General features: G+C 37.2%; 1 protein-coding gene across 8 annotated transcripts in view; it reads right to left on the bottom strand.

Moving 5' to 3' along the window:
• Positions 1-5869: 5869 nt before the first annotated feature.
• The window catches only part of LOC116166350, a 78635-nt gene continuing 60744 nt past the window's right edge, over positions 5870-23760 (bottom strand). For all 8 annotated transcript variants that reach the window (XM_031481306.1, XM_031481302.1, XM_031481303.1 and 5 more), the window contains one exon: positions 5870-7300. In XM_031481306.1, coding sequence (XP_031337166.1) covers positions 5931-7300 — 1370 coding nt within the window. In that variant the 3' untranslated portion in view covers positions 5870-5930. The remainder of the gene's footprint in view (positions 7301-23760) is intronic.

Raw genomic sequence — 23760 nt, 5'->3', positions numbered from 1 at the left:
TAAACATGTAACAAAAATGCATATCGCACATTTCACTATTTGCGTAATTCATTTTGAAAAAGAAACCTAACAACTGTCAAATCGCTGTAAAGTAACGACTTTCATATAAAAAGTCAATGGCACTCTCGATAGAGTGATCCGACAAGTGATGATGTAGAGGAAACAAAAAAGTTTTATTTTCAATTGCATAATATTCAACGCCCTGTATCTCGGAAACGAGGCATTTTTGGAAACATGTTTATATGAACTTTTATTCTTAGTTTTATGCAAGGAATCTCACCCTGAATTTTCGCAATATTAATGATACACCCTGTATACCAATGACAGCGTGGGCGATGCTGGGACTACTCAAATTCCTAATCAACAGAACCATAAGTACACGCGTGGCAAAGGGAGTATACTAGTATACAATGGTTTTGGAAGAAAACCGAACACCAAAAGAAAACCAGGGGGATCAAACAAGGATGTCCGTTTCCCCAAGGCTCTTCGCGATAGCACTAGACCACGCTATAGAACAAACAAGGATGGTGGTGAGGAACCTTAGCATAGGCGACCATTTACAACTACCGACATTACTGGCGTACGCGGACGATCTACTCGTAATCGCGGATAATTTATAAGACACTGAGGACTTCGTCCAGGCCATCGGGATACTAGGTACACCCGGAAATGGTGGACCTACAAATATACAACGAAAAGAGCTACATGATGACAAGAGTGCCAGCAAACAACACCCCCAGTACAAAGAAGGAGAGAAGACCATAGCCGGGAAGGAGATAACCAAGAAGCACAAGATCAAATATATGGGAACGTATGTACATAAGCAGCACCCTCAGCAGGCACAACGCAGTGAAAGACAGAATAACCAACGCATTCAGAATCACACACGGAATCTGGAACTTTTTACGAGAAAAGAAAATACCGGACAGCTTGAAAATGATGATTTACAACACGATCGTAGCACCGACAATCTTATACGGAATTAACACTTCAGCGCCAACAAAGAGCAACAGACGAACATTGAGGAGGGCGGAGTGGAAGACACTCAGGATACTGAAGAAAACAGCAACCTGACAAGAAAGCAGAGAAGAGAACTATTAGAGGAAAAGACGATTGCCAGGAGACTGAAGATGAGGCAGATGAGATACTGGAGACATACCAACAGGAGGAACAAAGACCATATCATTCGGGCTGCTAAGATTCTATGTGCCTCGGAATGGAAGGTAGGCCGACCCTGCCAAACATGGAACACCACCATAAACCAAACGGTAGAGGTCTCGGGGATTACCATGGGAAGATGGGAAGAGAATGGCAGAGACAAACATCAAAGGAAGAAAGAAAGCAGAAGAATACTGGAGGTGGAGGAAGAATCAGCCACAAGGACAAGTAGCCAAGGGGAGGAGGAAAAGGGGACCGAAAGTAATGCGGGGAGAGGACAACAATAAAAAGAGCCTAACACGAGGGAAAACAGGAAAGGGAACGAGACCAAAGGATAGGAACATCGGAAGCCAATGAACGCCCGGAGAAGAAGCTATCACTAGAAAGCAGAGTTCCCTCTAAGACAGAATACCAGTGGCGAAGCTGTGGCCGTACCCGTTCGGGTCGGATAACACCCAGTTAGCCGCCCCCCCCACAACCCCCCCAATCCACTACATTGTTTGGCATATGTCGCGGCCCAGCGCGATGGCAACAAAGTAGTGGAGAAACGTCCCTGGTAGTGTCTACCAGGGACGCATCCTCGCGACAGTTGACTAAATCCTGGGAGAGGCGACGACGCCAGGCATATGTCAAAGTTTCAAGTTTCAAGTTTCAAAAGTGCGAAAGCTCATAAAATCTACGACTTTGTTTCCATATACATTTTCTTTAAAAAAAACGCATCGTTTTTCAGCTACGGGCTCTTGAAAGTGAGAAATTTAAAAAAACTCACGTTTTCGGTCGAACTTTTCTTCGAGGTCATTACCTGTTCAGTTTTAACGTATAAGTGAATGGTTGTAGGGAATTAAATTTCCTCAATTCCTCTCCATGAAGATCGTCTACGTCCTCTTCATCTTCTTCCAGGATTGGTGGAGAGTTAAAACAGCTCCCTTGGCAGTTGGCACAGACAATGGTAGGTACAAAATATATATGTCAGCCTTCTTGCACCCACAGCTAGCCCCGCAGTTAGTAGAGCACCGGCAAAAATGGCTTGTAATATTTCCTCCGGGGCTGGCGGAGCTGTGTTTTTTACTGGGAGAAGGTGTTCATCGTCACCTCTTTTCCAACCGCATTGTTCGAGAGGAAGTGATTTCTCCAACCACTGCTGAACTTGGAGAAACACTCTAAGAGAGTGTTACCGTGCTGAAGTTTTCGTTGGAGGAAGAGAGGGAAGATTTGGTTTAAGTTTGGTGGTTGACTTAACAAATACCCTGTAAATAAGGTGGCGATCAAGGTCATTTTCATCGCTGGGGTCTGGTACATATGGAGTAACATCTGTTCCCCAGCTTGAATAACTGCGTCAGGTGTTGGGGTTGTAAAAAACTTGAATAAACAAGTTCAGCAGTGGCTGGAGAAATCACTCCCTTCCGAACAATGGGGCTGGAAAAGAGGTGAAGATGGACACCCCAATTGCAAAATGATTCTAGAACAATTCCCCTAAAAGCATTCCAAAACCACAAATGCGCAGAAAATTTAGATCTGGTTTCTGGGATCTGTATCTGGTAATTGAATAATAAATGACATTTCAGACAACCTCATGTGTCATTAAATTTGTTTGCGTGCGTTTGGACAAAAATCGTTGTACTTAACGATTTGATTGGCAAAATTTTGAATCTATATCTTGTTGTCAAGAAATGAAGTTTTGGACATAAAATTTGCATACAATTGTCTAGTTTAAATATGGAACAAAACGTTGTTGTAATGCGCTTACGTACATATCGTTTCACGATTACCTACACATTTCACTTGTTTGTCTTTAGACGGTTGCCGTTCGCGAACCGTAAAAAAAACAATTGCGCAAAAATGCGTTCTGCTCTTTCCAGGATCGTATATATATGGACGGTTAAGGTAAAAATGGGTGCAAACTTTAAGGCGATTAGGGATGAGGAAGGCATCACGCGAATAATCAATCGTGACTCACCGTTTGTCTACAGAAATGGAGACAACGATCTGTATGGAGATTTAAAAACAAACTTTATTTATATCATATGCCCAAAAAACCAAACCTGCTTTTAAACATTTCGAAAAATTGTCGATCCAACATACAGACTTCTACGTTGCAAAATGTAAAATAGTCTACTTTCAAAAATAACAAGAAAAAGATTTTCGCCCTAAGGCGAAGTAACTTTATCGCATTTTCCATGCACAGATCAGTACATACTTCCCGAAAGGCTATAGGTACCTAACACTGTAACACAAGAATTATTATAGTTAAACAATTGGCCATGCCATGCTGACCATGCCGAATCTGTGATGCGCATATATGATTTATACTATTATACGAATACGATATGTTTGTCTTTACTAGAAACATCAGTGGTTAAAATTTCAAAAACAGATCTCCCTAAATGAAAAAGTTGACATTGTGCAGTTTGTGAGTGCGCACATTAATAGTCAAGATTTTTCTTCAAATTTGAGAAGGAAATTCGATTTGCAGGACTTTTGGTTGTTTTACTGTCCCTATCGAAAGGAGCTTGAGCAAGAAGGATTGTGTACAGTTGAGTTGAGAAAAGACCAGGAAATAATAAGACAGAAGACGAATAAATGAGGTTATGCGAATGTTTTGTGAGGTTATATTGCTATAAACATAAATTACCAATTATATGGCAATATTGTAAAAATAACTAATCAATTTGGAGATATATTGCGATATGTGTGGCGACACTGGTAGAAATAAACAAAACTAGGGGTAGAACGCAAGGATTTTTTCCTCCCGAGTCCTCGTGCTCTACCGAGTCTTTATGCTTTACCGAGTCCTATAGAACGGTTGCGTACTTTGCGGTTTTGCCCATGTGTGTTCGTTTTGTATTGTTGTGTAGTGGCGGGAAAACGTGGTCTTTGATTGTCAGTAATTTATTAGAATTCACTCGTATTTAGTTTTTGATTTGAATATGGAAGATTTAGTTAAACAGGCAAGTACCAGTGTTTATTATATTCTTAGAAAATTAAATATTACCAATATCTATCCGTTTTTTTTCAATAGTTTATTCCGAAAGAATTTACGTATTCGATTAAAATTGTGAAAACAATTGATGATGCAGTTATGGAGTTCAAGTTAGAGGTAGAATGTGAAGCGAGTGACTTCGAAATGTGGAAAGGGAAGTTTGAAGACCTTACAAAAACCAACTACACTGTAGGTATATTGATGAATATAATAAGTAATATATTGGGGGTTAATTACACCTACATACCTGAAATGTACACAACGCATCATTTCATAATGCCTACATTAAAAACCCTTAGAAATTATTGCTTGTAACATTTGCTTAAGTTGTTAGTATTGTGATTGTGTGAAAAACCATTTCCTTGTCGTTTCGCCATCTTCACTCAACTATTAAACTTAACTTGGTTTTTGTAAATGAGCAACGTAAGTAAATAGTCAGGTGTAGCGCCGAACGCATGCGCTCTATAGGACTCGGTAAAGCGTAAAGACTCGGTAGAGCACGAGGACTCGGGAGGATGCTTAAGGAAAAAATCCTTGCGGGTAGAACTTTCTTCCGTTTTATCATTTCAAGCTCAAACTTAGCCGAAACCGTCTATAGAAACAGTAACGGGTAGTAAGCACGCTCATTGTCTGACCCGAGTACTCATTGGCGAATCGAACTGTTAACAGCGGCCGTTACTGAAACTAAAAATTCGTCCAGTGGGACGCGTTGGGAATTCTGCTCGCGATCGTACGTAGACCGCTCCCACTCTCGTAGCTAGCCGATGTCTGTCGGTTTTTTACTCGAGCATAAAGAGATTTACAGTTGGTTTGTGGTGGTGCTCGATGGGAAAACGGACGTACGTCTACACTTCAAAATGTTCCAATAACCAATTTGCCGAATTGACGAAATGTGTCATGATCGACAGATCGTGCGGATGCAAACAATCCTGTGGGTTATTTCACGAAACATTTTGAATAGATTCAGTCATGAAAAAGTAGCTCACTGTTGAAAATGAGTGTCTAAAAGAGCAATTGGGAAACGTTAAAATTGTTGGAATATGTAGATACTATACGGAAATGAAGCTTCACTACGGACCGTACAAATGACGGATATGAAAAAATTTGGTGTGGCTAGCACAGATACCACCCGCACGATGCAATACAGTTCAGCCACATGAATATGGAAAAATGTCTAAAATTGGCGGTTTTTTTGTTACTTTGACACACTACGCATATTCTTCCTTTTATGTCTAAGAATATGTGTACCAAATTTGAGTCTAATCGGTTCAGCCGAAAATAAGAGCACAGAGAGATAGTTCGACGGACCGCCATCATCAAGATTTTGTTTGATTCAGATTCTTGGTGCTTCAAAACGTAAAAAAAGTGGAAGTCATTTTTTACCCTAATGGTCGCCGATCGTACATGAGGGTAACATTGTTTCTTGACCAAAATGTAAACAGGGTTGTTATTGTGCTTTGGCCCCAAACTGAATAATTTTGTCTTTTTGCAAAAAGATTACCTTGACAGGTCATCGCCCCAAATAGCCAGTGAAACTTTCGCTAAGACGATCTAAGTTCTGATTTGAAAATAACTTGCTTAAAAATCCCAGGAAGGACGTCGAAACAAATACGCAACGTAGTAGATTCTATTGCATGCAATGTGCATTCATCTGATATGGTAACATTATGCAATGTTAATTGGTTATAAATTACAACACAATTTTAAATCACATAAAGGATATTTTAAAATAAATGATCTACATTTTAATAAACAATTTACACAAAAAATTATATACAGGAAAAGTTAATAATTAAACTAACACAATGTTAGATATTGAACTTGCGCAGTCTATTACTTCATCGTAACCTTCATCTTGAACGTTTTCTTCGTCGTTTGTTTCTGTGGTTAAATGCGTATCAACTGAATAAATGTTTACATTCAATCCTGAATCGGAACAAGATCGTTTTTTGTACACTTTTAATGAACTAAAATCAGTTTGACTTTCACCAACAGGTACCAGAGAGACTTCCTCGTTCATAATATTTGATGTACTTAAGCTAGAATTCAGTCCATAGAACTTTGGATATTCTACGCCGGTTAATTTTTCTAAACTTCGGCCTCTACTTAAAAGTATACCGCCAACTTTAAAATCAGAATCCATCCTATACTCCAAATTGGAGGTCTCCGCATTTGACTCGTCCTGCTCCTTTTCTGTTGTAGAAAAAGAAGATTGCTCAATTTCTGACGTGACCGTACTAGCGGATTCGCACCCGCTCGACAAAGAGCCCTCGTCACTATCTATCGTGGTAAAATTAGTAGCTATCGTTAAATTTCCAAACCAGTTCCTTTCCAAAGTATCATTACAAGATTCAACAAATTCATTCGACAGCGATTCTTGAGCAAGTTGCTCCAAGATACGATTACTCTTTTCGTCAACGGAAAGGTCGGAGTTATCATCAAAAACGGTATTGTCACTAAACGTCACTTTACGTTTGTCCGAAACTTCCTCCACAACACTATCACAGACATTTTCTTTTTTGGTAAGTACACTATTTGCAGTCTGTTCACTATATGCTAAATTTGTTCGTCTTTCAAAAAGATTGCTAGCACTTTCATAATAACGTAATGGCGGCTTCTTCTTAGAAGAATGCGTCAACTGTTCGTCTTCCTCCTCCAAATTTTCTTCGATGCTAACGAGCTTTGGTGCAGATTTTGATCGTTCTAAAGGTGGACGGTAGTTGTTCGACCCGGTGCTTAAAAGAATTTTTCTTATGGGCATAGAAGGATTGTCGTAAATCGAATTGACCAGCGATAACCGAGCGTTTTGCCTTGAAACCTTATCCTTCTTAAACTCAGTCAGTGCCAAACGCAATGAATTCTTCAAGTTCCCCTCAAGTTGACTAGCAGTTGCGGATGATGAACATAAAACGGCGTGGCATCGTAATTCGTGGCGGAGGCGTTTTCCTTCGTGTCGATACACCCAGCAAAATATTCGAGGGAAATGCGAGGGAGCGGCACAAAACGTCAGTCTATTCGCCCAATACTCCGTTAAGCCGTGATCCTTTGTGGTCGCTTTTAAACCACCACCGCCGACTGTCAGCAGCATGCATACGTCAGGTCGCGATGATTGGGTGTAATTGCGCCATAAAGTTGCTAATGGTTTCTCTACACAACCATCACCTGTAATCAAAACAATCCCTAATTAAGAACTTTCAATTACCTAATTGTTACATAAACTTAAGAATAGGCTACCAATTTGTTTATTCTAAGTTGGTTCGTTATACTACGTCTACAAAAAGTAATCAACTTGCAGTGTAGGTACCAACAGAATGGGTTATAAGAGATCGTTAATATGCTCACAAAAGACGATTGACTCCATGTGGTAATTATAATCAATTAAGATTATAATTACCTACACTATTGCCAATTCTGAATAGCACAGAGGCGTGCACAAAATACGTAATGATTGGAAAGTATTTAGCTTTTTGAATTTCTCGTTTCCGGTAATATCTTCCAAAATTATGCGAGTCTCGTTAAAGAAATGAACGGCGTGGAAAATTTTTCACTATGGTGAAAGTAACCCTATTAAATAAGTTTACATTACACATTATTGCATCAAGATAACGTATTCATTTGTGAAATTTTTATGGCTTAAACAGCATTTAGTAATCGTATAATGTCGGTAATTTCTTAGGTGAGAACACCGCATCTTTATGTTTTAGAAATCTCGAAACAATATAAACGTTCGGTATGCAGGATTAGCCAACACCTTTCCTCCACGGATGCAAATGACTCATGAAAGAAGAAATCAACGATTTATTTGAATATTCGTAGATAGAAACTTTGCTTTCAGACAATACCCAATTGTTTTTTCGGTACTGTTTAATTTACCATAGTATCTATTTGCATGCATAGTTAATGAATGGATTATCGTTGCAACACTGTTGGAGTTCAATAACTAATATTTCAACCTCAATGGTAATACTACTATAAACAAAGTATAGTTATTTCAAAATAGGAATGTTAGCAGCTGGCCATGAATTTGTAAAACCAATCCGTATTAATAATTGTACGAGTATAAACGTTTTTGTAAAAGAATAATAATCAATGAATGGCGAATTAAACATAAATCTAAATTCCCATTGTGATGTTGTGTTGCTTGTATATACGAGTAGTTCGCCGCTAACTCAGTAAATAAATCCTCACATTATGAAACAAATTTAATGTTGGTTGTTGTTGTTGTTTGTTGTTTAATGCACAGCCAACGAAATCATTTTGGCCAGGGTCAATTGAACCAAACTCGAAATTCATTTTCTGTGATTTATGATAATTGTACTGTCAATAATGATTATAACTGTCCTCACTTATGTTTGATTTAGTTTTATTGAACGAAATGTAAAATTTTAGAATTTAACTACGAGTATTAAAGACGAGATTAAAGGCCATCAAAAGTTTAACGAAAGGGAACGACATTTGAACGAAGTCTTCCGAGTGGTATTTCCGATTTGGAAATATGTTCCACTAATAGAATTTCCACCTAATCTGATCCTCATTGGTCGGTATTTAAAAAATAATGCCATGCTATTGGTTACATCATATGTGAGTTGAATTGTAAGACAAATACAAAAATCCATCAATTAATATACACTGTGTCCAAGATAAGGATGTCTATCATGGGGATCTTCGAAATCATAGAAGATGCGACATTGGTGAAATTGGAGAAAAGTTGCAATTAAAGAGTTATTATTGTGCTTTAAAGAAAACCATATAATTCCGATTACTTCCGAAGAAAAACCGAAATTTACCGATTTGGTTTTTATTTTTTTCTGATCACTTTTTGCGCTCTACAAGACACCGTTGAGACATTTTCAATACAACGTTTCGTTTCGGAGAAATGATAATCAACTTTATTTTGGTACATGGCCCGTAAAATAAGTACACATTGTATTGAGTCAAAAACAGTGCATTTGAGTTGAAGTATTTCAGTATTAACTTCGAAAACGAGCCAGGAACTCCTATTTTGTTTGAGAGTAGGTATTCCCTATTGTTGCTGAGACATCATCATCAACTTTATTAGCGCATTTTTGCAAAAAATTTTTTTTGTAAAAAGTAGCTTTTAATCTCACTTTGGCTGGCTGGCTGGCTGGCTGGCTGGTCGGCTGGCTGGCTGGCTGGCTGGCTGGCTGGCAGTAAATGCGCGCCCGTAGAAAAACGCTTGTAAAAAGACAAGGAGTGTACATGTAACTATCGGGGCCGTGTAATTATGAACGTTAGGGATGGGGCTACAAGATTCGGAGTCGACGACATCTGGACGCCATCCCCGAGCGTATTATACTAACCTGGAGATTTTTCAGTTTTTATCTATCTTCTTCTACAGTTTTTCTCCGATTGTTTTCACATTGGTGTCGTCGGGAAGATCTTGTCAACGCGCACAACTCCTGCGTGGCGGAATTTTGTTTTTTTTTCCTAGGGGCGAAATAAACCACCTTTTGCGCGACGCGCTTCGAGGTGTAGTCGACTTTGGGCGCCCAAAAGTTTCTTACAGCGCGAATCGCGGTCTCTCTTTCGCGTGTCACTAATAGAAGGTCGAGCTATGTGAAGTACCCAAAAGTTGAATACGATTTTATGCCGGGATTTTAGCGAAATCTACCAAAATGTGAATTACGAATGAACGGGACGTCGGAACTGTGTATCGACAAAGGGAATGTGGTAACCCCCGACGAGATCTTACTGATGGTGGAATCGAAACTTCAAATCCGAATTGTTGCGGGTGATCATAAGTGGGTGTTGACAAAGGGAATATGGTAACCCCCAAAGGATTTTAATGATGGTGGAGTCAAAACTTCAAACGCGAATTGCGAGTGCACGGTAAGTGAGAAAATGGTACCGACAAAGTGAACGTGGTAGCTTTCGGCAAGATCTTATTGATGGTAGAGTCAATATTGGCTAATAAAACACTGATCTGCCACACAAAAATGCGCTGAAGTCCCTTCGATCTCACACGAGGACTTTGATCATTTTTTTTTATATGGCCTGTAAAAAAGTACACACTGGCCATTTTTTATGCAGAATTCAACGACATACGCACACGCAAAAAAACAAAAGTTGGAAACAGGACGGTGCACCCGCGTACAACGCCCTAATCGTACGAAAATATCCATCGGACCAATTTCTTGGAAAATAGAATTTGTCCGAAAGGTATTTTCGAACGACTATGGCGTTGTGCGCAGAAGCACCATCCTGTTGAAACCAACATTGTTACCAACTTTTGTTTTTTTAGTGTGTGGTACAGCGTTGTATTCTTAATAAAAAATGCCACTTAATACAGTAAGTAATTTTTTTGCGGGACATAAAAAACTAAAGTTGATGATGATTTCTCCGAAACGAAACGTTGTATTGAAAATCTCTCATTGGTGTCTTATAGAACTCAAAAAGTAGCTAAGAGAAAGTGTTTTTTTGGTATCTGTCCAAAGAAAGAAGAAAAAAAGAAGAAAGAAACTAAAATAAAAAGGAAATCAGGAAATTTCGGTTTCTGTGGCATATCTTCGAAAGTAATCGGAATTCTCTGGATTTCTTTAAATCATGATTATATCTCTTTAATTGCGCATCGTTTCTCCAATTGGACCATCATCAGGTACACTGGATTTTTAATACCTCTAATCATTTTGTGTTAATCATATCCCCCCAGTTGTTTCATTCCATAAAAAAATCATTTGTTTGCGCTTCAAAAAACGATGCTACTTCGCTTTTCATATCATCATCTGAGGAAAATTTGCGGACCGGGTATATTTTGTACACGTTTGAACAAAAAGAAACCACATGGTGCTAAATCTTGGCGCGTGGGGTGTATGCGGTAAATTCTGTGGTGCCACGGTTTGCGAAATCAGCTTGAACACGACTAGCCTTGTGGGCCCTGAAATAATCGTCCAACAGCGCAGTTCCTGTTAGAAATGGCATTCTTCCCGTGGTGGTGCAGCGGTACATTCCTGTGAGTATTGAAATTGTTCTTGTTAGTTTTTATAATAGGTAAATAACCTCTCGGGTAGGAGCGGGCAGTAGAATAACCCTACCGCAGAGGGCACTGCGTATAAGTTTTAGGGTAATAATTTTCGTTTGGACACATTGGACACAAGAAGCGCGTTCTACTTGCTCAGTAGCGGAGTACCTATACCCGTCAGTCATGCTAGTCCCTCATTTCAGCTGTCAGATCTACCAGCTTTGAGGGCAACCCGGTACATGAATGCACGGTATCGGGGCGTGATATAAATTTGGGGCACTTTATTACGAGAAACTGTAGCTTCTGAACCTATGTAGTTCTTTACAAGGAAGGTAAAAGTAATTGCTTCGATTTCTAGCGTCGTGTTTTAGTCGATAGGTCAATTAAGTGAGTCTGAGTATAATTAAATGTGTTGTAGTATGATTCGTTTGAGTGGGTTTGGTGTCAAATGAAGCGCGCTTAATTAACGTGAATTTTAAGACTGGTCTTAGATTCAACGCTAATAATAAATACGGAGGTTTGGTGTTACCCCGACGGAGCATCAAGTTGGATCATCCCAACCGACAAAGGCGCACAAATCGACACAAAACAGGCGAAATACTTTTACGATTTGGATCAATTCAATTCGCACGAAATCAATCACATTAAAATTTGACTTTTTTTTCAGGGGTTTAGCAAACAGCAATAGATGACGTCTGAAACCAAGCGTACTTATGCATTGAATATAGAAACAACTACTAATTGCCAGCATTTCCACATCTATCTACTTTCGTAAGCAATACGAAATTAATCAACATCCTGTAGAAAAACAAGCATTCCGTTTTCTGCATGATTAACCCAAGATTGCCCGATTAAGTTAGAGGTATAATTATGAAAGTTAATTAGGTACATTTTTACAAATTTAATTACGGAATAAAATTTCAATAATAATAATCCATTGACATAAAATAACTGAGATTATTTGTTCTTAACGGTACACGGAAAAGAATTCCAAGAATGTTTCTTAATTTGATTATCGAAAGTTGCCAATGGAATAAATAAAATGTGTAAGTTTGCAAATTTAAGCGATGCGGACGTACGCGAGTAACTTAAAAAGTTATGTAAATATTCTTTTTTCGGATGCAATCATTATGGGTAAATATTAATGTTTGTCACAATTCACACGCCCTTGTCTTTCAGGGTTGTTTAATGGAAATGTCACCAACTTTAGGCAGTTAAATGCATGAGAACAAGAATCGCCGAAGGTTGAGAAAACCAGATAACTTACTATAAACGTGGATCAATAGCCTTTGACGGAAATGGAGATCAATTCTACTGCATTCTGTTACCAGCACGGAAATATATTGGAAAACTGCTCCTTTTAGAGCCAATAACTATTAATAAGAAAAAAAACACGTTTTATTGTTACAAGTATACTGATGCAAAAATTAGCCTTGCGGGACCCCAAAAACTGAACTACCTACATATAGACTTGAAATTAGTATTCTATTCCCCATAAACATTTATTATCTAAATTACAATGTAGAGTATGCAAGACAACGCAAAGTAGCAACCTCTTTCTATTACTGTCAATTAAATAATTAAATTTACGTACAGTTATTACATCCTGCTCCTATTACAATTTAAAAAAAAGACATTGACTTCTGTCTTATTGTTGTGCATAAGTATTATTTTTGTTTTCTTTATGGATTATGAATTCACGTCGCCGATCTACCACCTTTTAAGCAATTTTTCTTTAAATTTGAAATTGTTATTTTTTTTTCTTATGTTTTATTTTTGCTTAATAAAGAAACATTATTATTTATTATAACAAATGCGCATCTCGAAAACGGAAAACGCTACGAAGACGTCATAGTTTCCTATGGTAATTTAAAACTGCAAGGTCATGCAGGTTTACGCCGGTACCAGTTCGATGAAAGACCTTTTTTGGGTGCTATATAACATTTCCCATGTATTTTATATTTTAACAATTCGCAGGAAGGTGACTCCAAATTCAAGTACGATTTTTAATATTCAGTTACGATGATTGTTATCGGCTCATGAATAATTTGACTGTTTATGCTATATGGAATACTGTTATGTGATGAGTCTCGAAACCCTACTTTGTATGCAAGTATTGTACCCCATGTATTATGTAATGAGACAGGTTATGTCCTGGCCAATGTGGGTGAGATAAAATTCACCTATGTTGTCGTACGGGTTGACTATTAAATTAAATTTTAAAAAAAATTGTAAAATGCAAATTGGAGCGAAGTAAGTGAGTACATATCTCTCGAAGGTTTCAATTGCTTTTGAAAGGAATGAAGTCCCTAGAGCTATTCCCGTGTAATTAAGAGAGGACAACCCAGAATTGATTTTGAATTTGATTGTTTTTGTTGTTATAAACATTTTAAATTAAATTTCACTCTTCCCCATTTCTTGTGTTTTATTTACCTAGCTGATGTCTACATTTGACACAAATGCGTTATATATATCATCACTGTTCATAAGTTCCCGATATACGAAATACATTTGTCATCTTTAACACTAAGCGAGACACTAAGGTTGTTAATTATCATTCGCGGAATCAAAATGTACGGTTCATTTGGATCAAAGGCCACGTCGGGATATTAGGAGACTAATCAGTTGATCGGCTATTGACGATAGTTCTTAATCAATAAAGACAGATGAAATCCCAAAAAATTTTTTACTTTTATTCAACATAATTTGAAGCAGGCAGGTATCTATTATAGAAATAAGCACTGCGCTCTGTTTTTTTCAAAACAGAACGTTTTGGCATTTACTACTGAAATAAGGCAATAAAACTTGCATTCAGACAGAAACCTTTCGAACACTCCCACATTCGATAATAAAAAAAATGCTTTATTTGACACAGATCCTCATTTAAATTACGCAATGAACATTTCAGTACCTACAGATGTTATAAACGCCTACCAACTAAATTAGAGGCAGGTAAACCTCCTATAAAAAATTTATGCCTGACGGCAATCGATCTAAAAATACAATCCTCGAGAGACTCAGTCCTTTTCTTAGAAAGTATGATGCGGGTCGAAATTTGAAGTGGACCATAGGCGTTTACTACTACTTGTGACTAAACACTAATTCGAATACAACACCGCAGATGTATAGTATTTTGAGTATGTGCCAATTAGCTTTCTTGATATTTGAATAATGATGGACAGATTTAATATGGGCGTATGCTAGTAGTTTTTGGGAATTCGGTTCGTACCGAAGGTTATCCGTACGTGAACACATCATCATAATCACACTGCTTCATTAGAGATAAAATTAGTTCGAGATATCTGTATCTGTTAAGTGGTTTTCGTTTGGGTAATTGCACCATTAATTATTATCGTTCCGTGTAGTGTGTTCTACCTGCGATATGTAGATAATCGACCAATTAAAAGCTCTTAAAATGCTAACTGTATATGCCCCACAGTAGTGTGAAGTATAAATAAAAATTAAATTAACAAAATAAACAAATGCGTAAGCACATTTTTGTTGACGACATCAAAAAGATCCATTGATAGCCATCATATCATCAACGGTAGGTACAGTATAATCGTTTCCAAATTAATACCACGGGTTGAATTCGTGATGAACGTTTCCAATCGAACATCTTTAATGAATTTGGCGGAATGTTTAGCTGTCCAAGATGCTTTGCTGGGTTCCACTTTCACTCCCATTTTGTGTTGAGCTTCTAGTGCTATCAAATCAAAATTCTGGAACGTTTATAAATCCAGGTTGATTAGAGATTGGAAACAATGGAACAATTTTATAGTCGAGTAATCTACAAAAATGACCAAAATAATACACGTTCCTGACATCATCGGTGAACGTCTGAATGATGCAAATAGACGTCTCCTTGATATGATCATTCTACCTATTGAGATATAATAAATTTAAATGTAAATTAAGTAGCTCAAGTGAAATACTTTAAAAGATATCTATTTTTCACAGGAAGGTATGCGTAAACACATTGCAAATATTCCTTTTCTAAAATTGACAATTTACAAAATATGTTTATTTATTCTAAATGCAAGCAAAATGAAATATTCTTGCAAGGTTTGTTAACAAAATTTGTACCGGGTGACCCAATAAGACTGTTCCTCGGCCATATCTCGAGAACTGTTCGTCATATGACTTAGGGGTAAAAAAATTATTGGGTAAATCGATTATGAAGAATCGCTAGAAAATATTTTCACAGAGGGCGTAACTGACATCTTAAATTTTAAAATTGCATTTTGTTTAAATTTCGCATACTAAAAAAATTTTTTTATTATACCTGAATCACAATCTCCGTTTTAAACACTCAAATGCGTGCGAAAAAGGGTCTTTAAAACACACGTGCTTTAAAGTTGCTAAGTAACGATACTTCAAGCATGACTTTTGAAACTGTTATCTGGGTGAAATAAAAAATCTTCCTAAGTCGCTTTCTGTAAATGCAGAACATTTCTTTGGCTTGTAGGTACCTATCCTTTGGTTGAAGCTTTTACAAACGCGCGTAATTTAGGGTATGCTTCCAAATCTGGTCAACTTTTTAGTCCCAGCAATAAGTGAAGTTTTGAATGAATGCACCAAAAGATCAAAGATTTAAATACCTTTGACATTTCCTTCATATATGCTAGCATTATCGATGCATTTAAGACTTAATTCGTAAGTAACTTCCTATTCATCTATGGAAACAACTTTTCATATGCTTGATAATAGGCTTTACTGGATTGAGATTTTACACCTACCAACGTTTGTTTAGATTTTACAACAAGCGATTTAATCGACGGTGTATTATCTTTTTCAACGGAAATCGTTTTATTCACAAAGACGACGATTTTTATAAGCAAACGTCAAGTGACATTTCCATGGCAATCGTGAAATTACGAACACCCAGCCCACTTAATTAGACATGTATTCGAGTATAACGTCAATATGATTTCATTGAATTTCCTATTTTTAAATTATACTGCAGGTATAATAAAAAATACTATAAGATACACGTGTATAATTGGTCTTTAAAGCACTTGCAACGTTAAAGGCACTCCGCTTTGCGTCGTGCCCTTAAACTCGTTGCGCGTGCTTTAAAGACTTGATTATACACTTGTATCTTAAGGGGATTAACACCAAAATGTGAGGTTAATATAAATTCAAATTTCAAATGTACAAATTTCAAAATATTTTTACTTTTTTCGTAAAAGATAATTCGTAACACCTTCATCTGAGACAACTACGTGATGAGATACATATTTCGCATTAATACAAAAGAAAAAAAAATATTACGTAATCTTTAAAAGTACACCACTAAATAAATATCAAATAGTGTAGCAAACTATTAGTGTCTTGTCACAAGTAGTACCCTGAAGAATGATGTAGTATTTTGGTTTCGGATGAAACTTACTTATTTTTCAAGTTTTGTACATTTTAGTGCCCTGATCGCTAAAATGTGAGTTGCCGCCATCAAATTCCACATGTTTTTCCTGTAATTTAATTTGTGGATTTCGTGTAAGATGGCGCTGTTAGCGTGTAGCTAAAGTCTGTATACAGTGTGGACGTTTAGGTAACGCAGTGACCTATTAACGAAGAATAGCAACCTGTAATATACTTACATCAATTTATCACATGGATATTATCGCCAAAGACTGACCTTGTTCTTAGAGATAACGGTGGTGTTTTGTTTGTTATCGTAATTAGATACGTCCTACATTATGCTACAAACAGGATTGTAATTTATTCCACAGACCATTTATTCTTGCTCTGTCAAATTTTCAGGTATACAATCATTGTATTTATACCTATAAATACAATGATACAATACATCACCTGAACTGGCTTTGTGTTTGAATTATGATCTATTTTGGGATTCTTATCAATACACTTGATTTATAGTGTGTATAATCAATGTCAATACTTATAGTTATATACATAATATATTGGTCAACTTTTAATGCTCTGGTTTTATCAAGGTCCTCGGGTTTTATAGAAATATTTTATTATTAACGACCCTCGCGATCGTTTATAATTTTGTATTGCTGTCCGTCTGTCTGTCCCTGTGCACGATAACTTTGTGTAGAAACGTCCGATCGCTTTGAAAATAGACACACATGTTCTTCAGGATATAAGAAAGGTCTCTATTGTTTTTCGGCTATGTAGACTAACGGGCCAAAAAGTTACAACCCAAAAACTGCCCAAACCTACAAAAAAGGGTTCTGTTATAATTCTTGTTACAAAGAACATATGAATATCCGGTTTTCTGTGTTAGTAGATGAATTTTTAAAAAATTGCGCATGTGCAACCCTTTTGTATTTGAGCAATCCCAATTTTTTTATTTGTTATATTTAAATGAAATTTTGTATGTATATGCACCTCCCACCTCGTATAAAAGTAAAAGTAATGCTAATTCAAAAATTTGTTTTACAAGCTATGCTGATCTGGTGGAACAGAATCAATCCCTGCGTTGTAAAAAAGATGCATGTGCGAAGATCTCGAGAATCGTTCGGTATTCAGTTGTATCGGATTTTTTGGTCTAATATTGAGGCTAGAGTGGGGCTCTGATATGTACCACAATAGCGATAATCGGATCTCATAAAACACTTATGTTTTTTACCTCTTAATAATGCCACAGATAAAATGTCAATCCCCTAAGAACTTGATTAAGGGTGGTGAATGGGGGTGGGGCTGGAAACAAGTTTTTAATTAAAAAAAGGGACATTTTTTAAATTGCAACCAGTACTTGCACGACGCAGATAAAATGTGTCGCTTTGGACATAGATTTTTAAATCTATGTCTTGGGCGAGCTACACCCCCGAACGGTACCAAATTTGCGTTTCTAGTTACATTTTCTTCTTATGAACACAACAAGTAAGACTATCTGGGATTTTGGATGTATTCTTTCTAATTTTGTATTTCCAAAGATGCACCCTTAAACGGGCGTGTGAAAAGTCTGGTCCCCACAAAATTTTATATTTGGAACTGCAATTGCGGACAGTTTCTTCGTGTGACTTTAAAAAAAATTATGCGCACTTCATCGTTGAAATAACCTAAACATATTGCACCAAATGTTCGTCTTACAAAAAAGTGGTGCGCATAGCAAATATGGCAGAGGGCAGTTCTAGCGCATTTTCCAATACATGTTGGAAGGCGCTGTTATTGCCACTTTCTCCGTCCGTCCACTCGAAGCTGCATCTACTCTTACAGTTTTCAAGATATTTAGTTCGTTCTGTTTGCATTCGGTAGCTTAGGGTAGGTATAGTAACAACCAAGAACCAAGAAAATTTACACCAATTGCTTGCTCCTGCGCCTGACCAGCGGCTGGTAAAGTTAAAACCAGTTATGTAGGTATTATTATTCATCATCCTTTATATCTCTTTTCTTGTTAGAAACAATACCTACTAACCTGGTACCTACATTTAAAACATAATATGCGCATGGTCTGCACGTACAGAAGACAACTCTTGATTTATTAAGATATTCGCATGCATTATTACCTACCAATGGACACACAACTAGTAGAATCGTTACCAAGAATATGTTTTCCGCTTGGCGACATATCGCATATATGGTAAAAATCAGATGCGCGCATACGCATACTGCGCAATGTGCCAACTTTATAGTCATTTCTTTGAAATTAGTAAAGAAAAACAAGGCCCATAGTAAAAATTAAATGTGTCATGCGGAAGCTGAGCGATATCATCTTTCTTAATCGGCTATTTTTTTGAAATTTTAACTAGTAAAGGCAAACTTATCGCAGCATTTACCTATACTACCGGCATATCTGCACATGCGTGATTCTACCCAAAAGCTTTTCTGCTCTAAACATATATGTACCAAATTTGGTTCCAATCGGTTCAGTCGTTTACCTGAAAATGAGAATACCGACAGATAGACAGATAGAGATAATCCAGATTTTGTTTGATTTGGCTTCGTGGTGCTTCAAAACGTGTATTTTTTATTATTTATGGTTCTCAGGTATAAATATTGAGAAAGGTACCTACACCATATGCTGACCAATATATATTATTATAAGTCTTAAATCAAATGTCATTTATAGCGCAACGGATGTTGTATTGAGAACCGCTGACTCCGTACGGCTGGTTTTGAGAAACTTTCACTCGTAGGAAACGGATTTTTACATTGCATTTCAGGTGCATATTATTAAATACAACTATTGGTCGCGTTATAAATGACGTTTCATTTACGATTTAATAATTTATGTTACATTGCTGCGCATATGGACTATAGTTTACTGACGATATGTACTATATCTTGTCATAGAGTAGTATACTTTAAAAGTTGTGCTGCGTAAGGCGGACGTGAGATTACAAATTGTGCTGTGTAAAACTGGCTACGTAAATACTTGTACACGTGCTGCCATCCAGTGATGTATAAGTTCATTTATTGGGTAACAAAACAACCTTAATATACTATTTTTCACATTTTTAAAGAGAACCCGTTTATCTATCATTTTCGTAAAAACCAAAACTCAGTTATTTCAAAAACAAAGATGGTGTGGGGCGTTCAATTGTTTTTGCAATAACCTGCTTTAACTTCTTAACCGTTTGACCGATTTTAACAAATTTGGTATGGTCGAAAAGAGCATTCCTTGGGCAATGAGAATCAACTAAAATATAGTTAATTTAGTTGAATCCTTCTCCGCCAGGGGGCTAGTTTTGACACTATGACCCAAAATCCTAAAAAAATCAAATGGAATGATATGACTTCTTTATGAAAAAGTAGCCAAATAACATCCAAGAGGCCAGTGAAACCGTTTTTCAAAAATCTCGTTCCTAACCTCAAATATTGGGCAATCAGATTAATTAATTAATTAATTAATTGCAAAAAGATGCATGCTTTAGGCTTTAAAGATGTTATTGTTAAATTTACATTGCTGGTAAACAAATGTTCAAGTTTCAAGCAGATAACAGTCGCAACGTCACAGTATTGCGACGATCTCACAGACCTCAGAAGTTCCGTTTTGCAAAAAGCCGAGCAGGTGACGTAAAAGGAGGGTCGTTTCGTATGTGAGATCCGGCGAGGTATTTAAGTAAAAATCTGGTGGGAGAACGGGATTCTTATTGATATTTTCGAAAAGTGTGCGAAGTTAGCAGCACATCTAAAAATCGAAATAATTTCCAAACGGTATGTTTTGCTGGCAAACTTTTTACGGCACAAACCGGCACAAACGAAGCACTAACCAATCCACCCAGTCCCGAGATTTGTGCCGACAAAAGTGTGCGAAGTTAGCAGCACATCTAAAAATCGAAATAATTTCCGAACGGTATGTTTTGCTGGCAAACTTTTTACGGCACAAACGAAGCACTAACCAACCCACCTAGTCTCGACGTTTGTGCCTTCAATGTGCTGCTAACTTCACGGACCCGCCAAACTGGCAAGGCGAGTATTATGATTTTGTATACGCCATTTGTGAGATCGTTGTGTGGGAGAATCGTTGGCCTCGCAACAGAAGACGGTGCCGCCATTTTTAACGAGTTTACCGAACGTGGTTGCTTCCAAAATTCGCTACGAGTTGCTAGCTGAAGTAAAACTATTAATACTTGGCGGGTTTATGCAGAAAGAGAACTACATTGCCCGAAAGAGCCGATCGGACGGCTGATTTAATGATTTAAGGCGTTACCGTATTAATACGCAAGCGAACATTTTTCGTTTCCATGCATATTTGGATTTAAGGTGTTCGCGTTTTAATAAATTCTTTGGGGTCCAAGGTGTGAAACAACACATGAATTGTTACAATAAAATTTTTACCTGTACCATAGAGAATATGATTTATTTTCGACAAAACGGGTTTCTAACATCTGTAAATGGAAATAAACGTTTCCAATTTTTCTTCTTCACTCAGATATGGCTCGTTAAAGTAAAAAGGGTGCTTTTTTCCAATGTAGGTCTGGAATTGAATTTTGTGGGATTGCGAGGTTTTTGTGGAATTGGACAATTCTAAAATTTTGTTGTTCTATTTTTCGGCAAATGTTTTGTGAATACGGTTCTGTCGAGTTAAATGCGTGCGAAAGTTAGAGGCGCCAGAAAGTCGCGGAGCGCGATGAAATCGGCTAGAATTACGTGACGATCCTGCTGAACTATATCCGCTCGTTGTCAGGGTGCTGCGTGTCGCGAATGTTTGCTGAATCTATGGGAAAAATTCAACGCGGACTAGATTTATATACGTCAATTGGGTTTATGGGGATATGATTGGCTATAACAATCTAATTCTATTGGTAGAGGTTTTATATACAGATTAAGCCATGATAATGTTCGCGTCGAGTGGATAAAAAAGTGGTCGTCTCGAAGTGCAAGAGAGAACCATTCAGTTTTTGCGTTAAGGGTCGATAGGTCGGTAGCGTGATTGCGTCGTACCGCGATAAGTCAATTGTCCTATAAATTACCGGGGGTGGTTTTGGATTGTGAAAGGACTTATGAATATTAGTGCCAGAGATTTTTGCCTTATAAAGCGGGAGAATATTTTTTAGTGAGTTCCATGCGAGGCAGAAATTGCGATACGATAATTCCCAACTGTACGAATGAAGGGTTCGTGCCAAATTCAAAAAATAAATTGCGAAAGAGAAAGCTAGTTTTTTCAATGTCTTTATTTTATAGTGAGAGGAGTGTTAGCTAATTAATTAGCACCTAGTTGCCTACTATTCCCACTCAACCCACTATATAATCACAAACAGCAATGCCTTATCTATGATTCGAACCTAGGACCACCTTGTAGCCAAAGTTGGAGCTACAATCATCTAAGCTACGCGGATCGGTGTAGTTTTAGTTGAATACGGATAGCGGAAGTTTTCAAGCTATGGCGGTATTTGAACTCTGTAACTCTGAAAACTAGGAAAGTTGGCTAAAAATGAACTGCATAACGTAGTCAGTCGCACGCGCCCCAAATGACGTTCTGCTTCTCGACGGATTACATAATTTGGTGTAATCGCGGGGGATTTTCAAAATCAGAGCCGCACCGCATTCATTTGCGAAACCTAGGATTTTTCTCGTCAACCCTTTGGAACCAAGAAAGCAGACTAGGCCGAATTGACGATCCAGGGATATCACTACCGTTAAGATACTGTAAATAAGATAGTCACATTTTTGAATTTGGAATTCAAATAAGTACCTTTTTCCTTTTAGGATGTTTAAAAATTGATTTATTGTCGGTTGAACTTTAAGAAAACCCCTTAAAGAATCGGTCGATACATGGTCAAAAGATCTGGAAAACCGGATAGAACCGTTGAGTGAAGAAATCCAATCCTAATTCCTTCACTCAACGATAGAACTGTATATAATTCGTCTCTATGTGGACCCATCTAGAAAGAACTGATTTTTGAATGGAAATTTAATATTAAATAATGAAAATTCTCTATTAGTATGTAATTAACCTTCACAAGGCTTAAAATTCAAATTTGTTTACCAATTTTAGTAGCAAATCGGATAATTAACATTATGGTAATAAACCGGTTTTAGTTGAAGTCGAAGTAAAAGAGTTCTTTAAAATAGAACACTTTGCTTTTGTCTTAAATGAAGATACGCAAATTCTGGAAAAACTGGTGTCTGAACTACAGCAATTTACTGATAATTGCTCTATACTTGAAAGTTTATTACATTAGGAGTTGTCAATTCATTATCCACAAACTTTATTTGCATTACAGGTACCGTTCGTTAACCGAGGTGCAAAACTCGAAGAAAAAGTAAGATTCCGGAAACTGTCACCTACTCTAAATTCAAGGTAGTGTTCGCAAATAATTTTATGAAAAACATCGTAGTGAATACTAAACGGTGCGAAGAATTGGTAATGACGTCAATTTCACCCACGTCGACGAGACATTCTTCTGGGTTTGTGCAGCGAGGCGAATAAACCGAGCAGTTTTTTTTTATTTTGTGCAAATGAGGTAAACCTTGAACGTCGCCGATGAAACTGTGAAAAGTGATTAAATTTCATAAGAAATGTAAGGAGGTTATTGGGAAGCTTCGAAACTACTTATTTAATGAATAATAATAAATCCCATATACCTGTTACTATATTGAGTAATTGAGCACAAATTGAATTCTGCATTCTGCAGTTATTAATAAGTTTACCGTTTGTTTGCATGCTAATTTAGTTAAATGGATAGTATAGGTAGGTTGTATTATTTAATGATACCCAAACATGCAGCAATCATAAGAATATGTTAATATGTAGCACTGTTAACGCCTACAACTCGACTTGGAAGCAACGTTGTCATTTACCAAGCTCTTTCTGCCAACGATTTCGCCAAAAATGTGGACTGCTGAAACTAAACCACCTTCTTGCACTTCATTTCAGATAATCATTTCAACTGGTAATTGGACCGTTATAACAATTACATTATAGCGAATTATAGCCAAGCCATAAAGGTAACAATAGGTTAAAAGAACTATGTAGAGCATGCAAGTAGTTATGTGCATAAATTAGTGCGTAAATACTGTTAATATGTATACCTTCACTTCAGTATTAGGATTATCCAAGTTCAGGAATAAAAGTAGGCACAACTTCTCACGAGAGATAAATGCTCACGCAACGCAAGAGTACGTACCTACCATCTCATTTAAAACCAACGGAAGTGATACCACAATCTTTTCAGTTCAGCTGCTGATTATTACAGCAACGATGAACTTCACAAACAAGAACAAT

Source organism: Photinus pyralis, unplaced genomic scaffold (assembly GCF_008802855.1).
Source record: "Photinus pyralis isolate 1611_PpyrPB1 unplaced genomic scaffold, Ppyr1.3 Ppyr1.4_LG3b, whole genome shotgun sequence".
Classification (NCBI taxonomy): domain Eukaryota; kingdom Metazoa; phylum Arthropoda; class Insecta; order Coleoptera; family Lampyridae; genus Photinus; species Photinus pyralis.
The sequence above is the reverse complement of the archived record's forward strand: the minus strand, read 5'-3'. Positions and strand labels throughout refer to the sequence as shown.